General features: G+C 44.4%; 1 protein-coding gene across 1 annotated transcript in view; it reads right to left on the bottom strand.

Annotated features, from left to right (window-relative positions):
- Window positions 1-7,177, bottom strand: part of Ncbp3 (nuclear cap binding subunit 3) — a 41,513-nt gene extending 34,336 nt beyond the window's left edge. Inside the window, exons 1-3 of the mRNA XM_048448701.3 lie at window positions 6,961-7,177; window positions 5,129-5,194; window positions 1,575-1,680 (exon numbers count right to left, since the gene is read on the bottom strand). Of these exons, the coding sequence (XP_048304658.1) occupies window positions 1,575-1,680; window positions 5,129-5,194; window positions 6,961-7,146 (358 nt within the window). The 5' untranslated portion in view covers window positions 7,147-7,177. The remainder of the gene's footprint in view (window positions 1-1,574; window positions 1,681-5,128; window positions 5,195-6,960) is intronic.
- Between the last annotated feature and the right edge of the window lie 4,157 nt (window positions 7,178-11,334).

The raw sequence follows: 11,334 nt of genomic DNA on the forward strand, positions 1-11,334 counted from the left end.
TAAGTGTTAAGCATAGGGCTGGTGAGATATGGCTTGAGGGTAAAGGCACTGGCAGCTATGTCTGAACACCTGAGTTTGATTCCCAGGAGCCACAAAACAGGAAAGAACCATCTCCCTAAAATTATCCTTAGACCTCCATGCACAGGCTGTGGTACACACACACTAAAAGAATGTGTTTGTTTGTTTTAAGTAAGGTCTAAGTCTTTAGAGTCAGATAAACCTACATTGAAATCCTGGTCCTTTCATTAGTTCTGACCAATGTATTAAACTTCTACAACTTGTTTCTTGCTTTGTAAAATAATGGTAAAAAATAAAAGATGTTCCTCAGAGGGTTACCGTGAGAAACAAATATATAACGTGCTTAACCCACTGCCATAAGAAAACCCGTTCCCTGCAAACAGCAGCCATTCTTTCTCTCTTTCATCAGGTATGAGCTTCTGCTTTCGTCAACCAGCAGGACTGAAGGACTTCCACAGCACCACAGAGCTTCAACACACAGTAAGAAGGCTGCTTCTTGAGCTCTTTATAAATACCAATATTTGTAAATACAACAGAGAGAGGCCTTTTGGATTCATGGATTTAGATTAGAGGGTAATAATAAGAATGCAGGCTCACTCCAAGGAAATGTTCCCTTTTTTAATGAATTGCTTTGCTATTGAGTATGGTGTATCCCTGTAATCCTAGAACTTGGGAGAAGCAAGAAGATTATGAATTCAAAATTATCTTCAGTTTGAAACCAATCTGGACTACTTGAGACGTCACCTCAAGCAAACGTCAGAAAAAGAGTTAACTGGACTGAGGATGTGGTGACTTGACTTACTTAGCATGAGAGCCTCAGGTTTAGACCTAGTACCACAAACAAACCTAAAACCCATCACTATCAACTGCCTTGTTGTGAGTTCTAGGGAGCAAAATACCTTAATAATAGACAATTGGTTTAGGTCTCTTTGACAATAATTACTGGGAGGCCTGCATGTTCCACGTATTGATATTATCAATAAAAGTTTCCACCAATTCCCAAAGTGCTCCAACTGCCCTAAAAGAAAGCTTTGGGGACACTTCCAGTATTCTTTTTGTTGTTGGCTTTTTTTTTTTTTTTTTTTTTTTTCCCCCCAAGACAGGGTTTTTCTGTGTAGCTCTAGCTGTCCTGGTCTTGTAGACCAGGCTGTCTTCAAACTCACAGAGATCTGCCTACTTCTGCCTCCTGAGTGTTGGGATTAAAGGTGTGCGCCACCACTGCCTGGCCACTTTCAGTATTCTTAAAGGCAAAGAAAGGCTAACTAACTAACATCATTATGAAAACAGACGATGAGGAGATCCACAGAGGAGTAGATGCACATCTCATCTCGGACACAACCTTCCATTGACAAATGCCTTTGTTTCTTTGTTCTAGCTCTAACTGAGAAACATCTGACAGCCTCTCACCTTTACACAGATGATGTCAGAATCCCTTCCTCTTGGGTATGTGGATGAGGACTGGACATACAGGACAAAGTCAGAAACATGAAATGATGGCAGGGAAAAGTTAGCCTTAGAACAGTATGAAAAATTTTCCCCAAACAAACACACTGTACCTTTCTTCATCATGTCTCGATCCAAGGCTACATTTCTTTGGGCAAGATTTACTTCTGCTCTAAAGTGGAAGCGCTTGGCTCGCTGTTCTTTCTTTTCAATTGCTTCCTAGAAAGCACAAAAAAGTCAAAGAGATAAAAGGAAGATGAGGAAAATTAAATCACAACAGAAACAAACAGCATGTTGCAACCTTAAAATAAATCAGAAGAAATAAGCTACCTGTGTCTTGAATGTGTTTTACAGTGAACTGGACATGCACAGCTTACAGTAGCCCTACTGAAATCATCTCCAATCTCTCATGGCTTGTGACTAAATCCAGAACATAGTAGGAACTCAATGAACACTTGTTTATAAAGTTTTCTGATATTTCATGTATTATCAACAATCACACCAAGAAGTTACAACAAATAACCTCAACTTCTCAGTTTTCCTAGTGCAGAAATGGAGATACAAAAATGGAAAAAGGTTTGGAGGAAATATTTCCACTAAGAGCAGATCTGACCCAGTGCTATTTCTAGGAACTCCACAACTACCATTATCACTTTACATCGACTGTGAGCAGGGTAATCACACCTATTATGCTCTTCCACATTATGTCTGCCTGAATGGTCCACCCCCTAAAAGTCACACCCCCATTTAAAAATAACACCAGAGCAAAAACACTGTCTCCTCTAGTCCAGCCTCATATGCATGGAATTGCCTGTTTTCATTTTTATGTGACAAAGAGCACTGACACTTTGCTGAAAAGCCATTTAGCTTTGTAGGTTTCTTTTCTTTTCCTTTTCTTTTTTTTTAAAGCTTGGTAGTTTGTTTTTTTTTTAATTTATTTATTTATTATGTATACAATATTCTGTCTGTGTATGTCTGCAGGCCAGAAGAGGGCATTACAGATGGTTGTGAGTCACCATGTGGTTGCAGGGAATTGAACTCAGGACCTTTGGAAGAGCAGGCAATGCTCTTTACCACTGAGCCATCTCTCCAGCCCCTGCTTTGTAGGTTTCTTCCGAGAGAAAAAATAAATTCAGGTCCTACTGTGATTTTCTGATGGCTCAAGAACCCTTCACTAACTGCAACCACCTGAAGGCCTAACTAAAGAACGTTTGTGGCACTGAGGAAGCCGCAATGATCCTGTTAGTTCCTAACAGTTATGCTCACTTTGACACTGAAGTCTTCCTAGCACCACCAACAACTTACTTTTCTTAGCATGTGTGTGCTATGGTGTGTGCATGTGCGGGTGGGGGAGCAGTTTCCTTAGTGCAGCGATTACAGATGCAAAGGCACTCCTGTGCAGTTTTTCACATGGGTGCTAAGGATCTGAACTTAGGTCTTCATGCTTACACGGCAAGCACTTTAACAACTTAGCCATCTCCCTAGCCATAATCCTTTAGTAACAATTTAAGTATAAAATCTTTTCTCCCAGGTACCTGTTTTATGTACTAGAAAATGATATGGGGTTAAGAGCAGTAAAGTTCTTAATTACAATGAGAACATTTTCACTCTGTACTATTTTCCTGACTAGACGATGCTAAGATTTCTTTGGGCCTTTAAGTAATCTGAAATAAACTGAGATGGAGAAACTATAAAAAGCCAAGTATGGCATATTTACTTTTATTTTTAAGCATCCAATATATAGCATTAGTGGTTCTCATAGAGGACCTGGGTTCAGTTCCCAGCATTCACATGGTATAGCTTACAACTATCTGTAACTCTAGTTCCAGGGGTTCTGATGACTTCTTTTGAACTCTGCAGGTACCAGGCATGCACATAATACATGTAGGCAAAACACTAATACACATACAAAATAAAAAAATATAATTGAAGCTGGGAAGCACATATTTAAGTCTAGCACTCTGGAAAGCAGAGGCAGGTGGATCTCTGAGTTCAAGACCAGCCTGATCTACAGAGAGAATTACAGGACAGCCAGGGCTACATAGAAAAACCCTGTTTCAAGAAACCAGGGGAAAAAAAAGTATATATATATATATATATATATATATATATATATATATATATATATTTGAAAATTCCGTTTCAAACTGAACTAGACACATTTAAACCAGGGGGGAAAAGGTCTAAACTGAATTAAAGCAATGTACTGTTTATCACATGGAGGTATTACAATAAAGTTGTACAAGGGCAATAGCAATTACTTAGCAAAAGGTAACATTGTCAGGGGCTGAAAATAATTCAGTTGGCATGGTCCTCAAAGCTTAAACACACACACAACTAGAAAACCCTGTTTTTCTATATTGGCAACCAGTGAGGACTAGACATGTACCAAGGGTTTATTTACATGTTGGGTGCTTTTAATGTTTTTATAGATAGTAGAAACAAAACACATTTTTAAAGAGTGCAAATGACATCCAAGAATGCATTGTTGAGGCCAGGGACATAACATGACTCTGTAGGTAAAAGTACTTGCCAAGTAACCCTGACAACCTTAAACCTGGATTCCTGAAACCCATGTAAAAGTCAGACATGGTGGCACATGCCTGTAATTCCAGCACTCTTTTAGCAGAGTGGGAGATAGGAGGCAGAGATAGTATACAGTATGGTGGCTAACAACCAGAGAGAGAGGAAGAGAGACTCAAAAATAAGGTAGGAGGGGGATGGAGAGACAGCTCAGCAATTAGAGGCACACAGTGGTAGCACCCTTTAATCCCAGCACTCAGATAGCAGAGGAAGGAGAATCTCTGTGAGTTTGAGGCCAGCCTGGTCTGCAGAATCAGTTTCAGGACAGGCTTTTCCAAAGTTACACAGAGAAACCCTGTCTCGAAAAACAAAACAAAACAAACAAACAAAAAGCACTGACAGTTCTTGCAGATATCCAGGCTCAGTTCCAGATACCCACAGGGCAGTCAGTATTATATGAAACTCCAGTTCTAGGGGATCTGAAGCACTCTTCTGACCTCCTCCTCAGGCACTAGGTCTACATGTGGTACACTTCCACACATGCAAGTAAATCACTCATATACATAAATTTAAAAATAATATTAATACTACTACTAATAAAAAAGGTGGGTTCAGAAGACTTTCTTGAAAGTGTTTAGATAAAATGCAAAAACCAAGAAATTATTCTACTTTTGCTGCTGCTGAACCCTAAAAGCATTAAATCCATAAATACAATCTGCAGTAAGATCTGGAAGTAAGAACCAACATCTGAGGCTGTTTTCTAACTTCCATTTGTGTACTACAGAATAGATACACTCTTACACAAAGACACACATACATCAAATACAATAATAAATAAATATTAAAATAAACATTCCCAGTGCAAGCTCTTTCTTGGAAATGGTTAAGCGCAGACATCTAAATACAGTGATTATCTTTTCATGGATACAAGCACACACAAATGTTGCCTAGATGTCTTCAGGATATACAATGGCATCCTTGGGTATATAGATAAATAAAGATATTTGATAATAATATGAAAAAAATATGATGATAATAATAAGAAAAAAGGAGGCAAAGAATATTTACTACCTGTAAGTCCTAAGGACCAAGTATTAATTTTACCTGCTTATCAAACTGAACAAATCATCATAGCCTGTCTTACCTTGGAGGTAACATCAATTCCAGTGATGAAGCTGCCAGCCTTGTTTTCATATCTTCTGCTTGTGTCCTAACAGAAGAGGAGAGATGAGAAATTCTGGGAGAAAAATCCACGATTAAAGGCAGCCTGATGACCGGCTCTTTTTGAAGCCCTTCTTTCCTAAGAGCCTTTCACCTTCACACCTGTGTTACTAGGAAGTCCACCTCTCAAGCTCCACAGGAGCAATCAACAATTCTAACAAGAAGTCTTTTCCAGACCCCAGACAGGAGCCTGTTCAAAATAAAGTAACTCTGCCAACTGAAAGTATCTATAGAAATGAACATCTAAAAGCGTTTGTGCAAAAAGTCAAAAATAAGATAGTCACTTAGCTCCCCAAACTCGACAAATTCCCCATGAAAGGCCACTAGGTGGAGCAAGTGCCTCCACAAAAATGCATGAAGTCCTAGATCTCTGGGAAAAATACAGTCCAATACAATGGAAAAAGGAAGGGAAATGCAGAGTGAGGACTGAAGTCTCAGCTTTGCATTCAATACCCTGGACATCTCTGAGCCTTGCTTTCTTTTATGCTATCTGTCTTTCTGACTTCTGCTCTCTATTTTGAGATTAAATAAATCCCAACATTTCTCCAACAAAACAATCTTCTTCCATCTCAAAGACATTGTGCTTGCTGTCATCCTTGCTAGGAATTGCTACCTTCTAACTGACATGATTGCCCCATCTTGTCATTTGACTATCTCAGGGGACTTTCCTATACATCCTGACACATACTGTCGGCTTCACACCCCGCCTGGCCACTGTATTTCTTATCCTATTAACAGGGTGTGTTTTCTTCGTAGTAATCAACACACACACACAAATACTTATTTACCTGTGTTCCCTGCTAGGACAAACTCCAAGAGGGAGGCTGATCTTAATCAAACACCTAGGATTATGTACGCAGTGGGGGGGGGGGGTGATACATCTACGTTAAACTGAACGAATGGATAACACCTAAGTCACAACTGCAGTCAAATCTAGATGATATAATGTGGAAAACGCCAAAGTTGCCATTATGCTGTTACCAAAGTCACTGCCATTTGTCATCACTACCCAAGCCTTCACTCATAACGTCAAATGTAAAAACGAGACTTGCTATCGTGTAATTTTCGTTGTCTGTGAAAATCTAACTACTCAGGCCTCTGACCAGCTTTAAGAACAGGGCATGTAACTACCAAACCAAAACACTCCTCCTCATACCCACTGTGGTAAAAGACAGGATCAAGTGTCACCGAGCGTCAGAAGCTGGGACCACCGAGTGAAAGCAGTGAAGGTGGTGTGCGGGGACACGATGCCCCTCACTCACAACACGAATACACGAGTGTCTGCGGCTTGACAGGTCTAGCCCTCTCAAGCGAAGAGCGAATGCCAGGTGTAACAGACACTAACTCCTCCGGGGCAGGACCCATCAGGAGACCTGGATACCAGCGCCACCTAACACTTCCTTTCAGAGCTGCTCCAGGTTCTGTTCCCGCCCGCGGCTCCCTTTTATCTCCAGTCGAACACAGCTCACTCGCTCCGGGCCACTAGCCGGCACCGAGGGGCAGCGAGAGGGATGTCCCCAACTCTCTCCCAGCTCTCTCGCCTCCTCCAGCGCTCTCTGCACCCATTTCCGGGCGCCCGGGTGTCCTTTCTCTCGCTCCGGTTCTCTCCGGGTCAAGCGCGGCCCCGGCGCCTGGGCGCTCGCGCCCCTCTCCAGGCTCCCGGACCTGCGCCACGGCCGCGACTCGCCACCTCCCCGCCCCGCAAGGGACACTCGCTCGGCGACCTCCTCATCAGCCCCCGCCCCTCGCCCGTACCGGGAGCAGTTCCTTTAGCGAGCGCCGCACCGGCACGATTTCCAGCTCGCCCTCTTCCACTTCCATGGGCTCCGGCTCGCCACGCTCCAAGCCGGACTCCACTTCGGGCGACGGAAGCCCCAAAGCCGGGGACCCAACCGGGCCCTCCGCCTTCACAGACACTCGCAGGCCGCGAACGGCCGCCATAGCTGCCAGCCGGCCGCACCACAGAAAGCCCGCCCCTCACAACCCGCCGCCTAGAGCGCCGCCGCCGATAACCACAGAGGAGAGCCGCCGTCAGCCAGAGCGTCGCCCGTTTCGGCCAGAAAGCTGTCTTTATCTCTGGCGCCCCCCTTGGTGGCCCGGGAACCTGGGGCCGGCTTGGGGCGGGATTTCGCGGGGAGGGGCGGGACCAAATGGAGACGGAGGTGGGGCGTCGTCGGAGGTTCCAAAATACCTACACTTAGAGGACTATACTCCTAAGAACTACAGAGTCATTGCTATGTGCTGATTACTTCCAAGGCTTGAACCCTTACAACTCTATAACTAAGATTTTACTCTTCCTTCATTTCACATAGGAGAAAACTGGAGCATAGTTTTCTCAAGGTATAGACTATTTTAATGATTACCTGGAGTCCCGGCAATCAGACTTCAGAGCCCAGAATGAACTATAATTTATCATCTCTTGGCAATAACGTTTACAAAGTTTTTTGAATGGTAAATCTTGTCTGTCAATTCTTCCAGTAACTGAGCCATTTTATGTATTCAAAAATTTAAGCTGGAGCCCAGCATAGGTTTATATGCCTTTCATCCCAGCACTCAGGAGTCGGAGACTGGCTACCGCTACGATTTCCAAGCCATTCTAGTCTACATAGTGAATTCCATGACATCCAGGGCTCCAAGGTGAGACCCTGCCTAAATTTAAGCTGGGCATGGTGTACACTATTGTATTTCCAGCACTTGGGAGATAGAGGCCAGAGGATTAGAAGTTCAAGGTTATCCTCCAATATGTAGCTAGCTTGAGGCCAACCTAAGCTACAAAAGACCCTATCTTAAAGGGGGGGACTCCAAGATGGAAGTGACCAACCCAAAGGGCAGAACCAGAGCTTAAACCCTGTTTCTCTCTTGTGGGGGCTCTACCCATCAAAGGCTCCTAAGAGTGATTTCTTGCAAATGTTTCTAGTAAGAGTCTGACTGGGAAAGAAGAAGGACTCCAGACTTCCAGTGCTGATTTTGTGTCTTCTCCTGTGTCACCTTTAGCTAGTTCTGGGTCCTTTCTAGACCTGTCTCCCAATCTGAAGCTGGAACAGGTGAGACCATAGCAGACAAATAGTTCTAAAACAGAAAAACACAAGAATCAGATACACTAGGGGTGTTCTTAGAAATGCCACTTAAGCTTCAAGTCTCAGTTCCTTCATCAGAAATAGAATGACACACTCCTCCAGAGAAGAATGCAAGGGTTAGATTTTATGTGGCTATAAAAGCCAACAGAAATGGTATAGCACATTCAAGTTTTCTTAAAGTGGGCCTATACCATGGGACAAAGATGGAATTCCTTAGAAGGATGGCTTTGACTGAATGTAATGCAAAAGTAAGTACAGAATCAAACGTATTTTCTTTACTCCCTTATTTTTTTTCTGTATTGACAATGGAACCCAGAGAATTGAGCATACTAACAGACCCCTTTACCAATGAGTGATATCTCCAGCCGTCTTGTTTTAGACAGGATCTTGCCGTGTAACACTGACTGGTCTGTTACTCATTTCACAGGCCAGAGAATAACCTTGAACTTTTAATCCTCCTACCTCCATTTCCTGAGAGATGGGATTACAGGCATGGACCACCTTGCCTGGCTCCCTAGTATGTATTTTAGAGAAATGTTTCTGTTTGGGATGGCCAGCTGTGGGTGACAGTCACGAACCCCACCATTACACTAGCTCTCTGGGCCTATAGAGTGGGAGGTAGGAGAGGCAGAAGCAGTTAATTACTCAGCTGCGCAGGCCTCTCTCCCTCCTAGAAGAGTCTTACAGCATGAGGATTCAATTCAGAGGGATTTGGTGTCACAATTCAAGGAGGCTGTGGGGCAGCCGCAGCTAGCAAGGGACATCAAGGCAGTCAACACTAAACTTCCAGGCTGCTCCCCAGACAGCCCTGTACCTTTTCTCTGCTTGATCACCTAGCTCACCTCTTCTGCCTCCCTATCCGCAGTGAGGCCTGAGATGAAGAGGAAACAATAGAAAATTTAGGGAGTTGTAAAGAATCATTTTCAACAAGTTACAGTTATGGGGCGGGGGAGATGGCTCAACTGGTAAATTTCCTCCAGGTTCTAAATCCTCAGCACTCATGTAAAAAGCCTGGCAAAGTGGTGAGCATCTAAAACCCCAGTGCTGGAGGGGCAGGGCTAGGCAGATCCCTGAGCTCACTGATCAGCCAGCCTGGCCAAATCCGGTTCACTGAGGGATCCTGTCTCAAAAACTAAAGTGAAGATAAAATAGTTCAGTGGTTAAAAGTACAGAACGTTGTGGGGGGGAGGGGCTTAGGGAGGGATGGTCATTTAAGTCTGGAACCAAGTAGTACTCACCCAGAGGCCTAGTCCAGCCAGACCATTACTTGTACTGACCATGTCTTCAGTTGGTGCTCAGAACCCAGCACCATCTACTACCTGGCTCCCCAGAGGGGATACTGTGTGTTCGCACTCAAGAAAGTAAAGGCTGTGTAGAGTGTGCTCATCTGTGTGTAGTGAAGGTAACCCTGGAAATGTGTCCCCTGGGAAAGCCGGAACCATGTCAGTAGTTTCTAGCCTCCATCCCCAGCTGAGCCATCATGTATGCTGAGTGGATGAGGAAGCATAAACCAGGAGAGGTTCTGCAGGATTCAAAGCCTGCAGACATTCACATTCCCAGGTAGGCATCAGGGTCTCCCCAAGGCACACTTAACTGCCTCCCAAATCTTCAGCCAGACCCACTGCTGCTGGGGCTCAGTTCCCGTATGTGGTAGAGTAGCTTCTACTCTGGGTTTCCCAGATGTCTTTGCATGTGTAGGGCTTACAGTTCTCCTGGGAGCTTGTGTAGAAAGGCCTTGGGGGAGGGGGTTAGTGAGTAAGAGATGCAGGCTCTAACCTGGCACTCACCTAAATCACTTTTCTCTGGGCCTCAGTTGTCCCACCAGCGTGCATGCTGAAAGGATCAGACTCATGGGAAAATCACATCAAGCACTTGTGATTCTTTCTGAAGCTCCCAGGATCCAGTATACCTTGCTTGAGAGTGTAATGGGCTTTGACAGGCAGAGGTAGGGGTATGGGAAAGGCAATACCCTGGCAGGATAGGTGAGATAGAGACACGGGGGGAAGGAAGAGAATAAAGGGTGTGTGTGTGTGTGGGGTAAACCTGTGAGTCAGCAGAGCACCCAGAGAGCCAGCAACAGGCCTTGGATACCGGGGTGGGACTTTTACTGGGCAGCTAGCAAGGATAAGGGCTGAAGACCAGTGAGGTGAGAGGTAAGGGTTGAAAGGACAGGGAGGGAATGGGAACAGAACCCACTTATTGGTGTGGTATATGACAAACTCTTGTCTGGCCAGCATCACTCCTCTGGAGGCCTTGTACTTACTGCCCCTCACAGGAGCATAAAATGACTAGGAAGCAGCCAGGAACATTAAAGAAAATATTAATATTTTCTCAGGTGGACAAACTGATCACCAACTTGAGGCAGTCTCTGTGGCTTGGTCATCTTCTTGCCTTCAGCACTCGTCAGTCTCTGACTTCACCCAGCTGCAAGCTCATAGCTGAGCCAACAGCAGCCATGTGGGGCCTGCTGGGCAATAACCCCCAGCTTTCCCCATAAGGGGCTCATTTAGTGAATATTTATTACAAACTAGGCTTTTGAAACAAGAACTCAATTTACTGTCACAAAAGCTCCACCAAGGTACTGACACCATTTTCACTGTACCAATGAACAAGAGCTCCTTCAACGACCTGCCAAAGCTGCTATGGTTATTAGGAAGTGTGGTGGTTTGAAAGAAAATGACCCCTCAAGGGGAGTGGCACTATTAGGAGGCATGGCCTTGTTGAAGTAGGTGTGGCCTTGTTGGAGGAACTGTGTCACTGTGGGTGTGATCTGTGAGGTCTCTTTTGCGCAAGCTTGGCTCCGTGATACTTAGTCTACTCTTATCTGCCATACTAACATGTAGCAGTTCCTTCTACAGCACCATGCCTACACACACGCTGCCATGCTCCCTACCATGATGATAATGGACTAACCTCTGAAACTGTAAGCCACCACCTCAATTAAATCTTTTCCTTTATGAGTTGCTGTGGTCATGGTGTCTCCTCACAGCAATAGAAACCCTAAGGAAGACAGGTAAGTAGCCAAATTTGTGTTCAAGCTCAGGGCTGTCTG

Source organism: Myodes glareolus, chromosome 9 (genome assembly GCF_982192425.1).
Source record: "Myodes glareolus chromosome 9, mMyoGla1.1, whole genome shotgun sequence".
In the NCBI taxonomy this organism is placed as follows: domain Eukaryota; kingdom Metazoa; phylum Chordata; class Mammalia; order Rodentia; family Cricetidae; genus Myodes; species Myodes glareolus.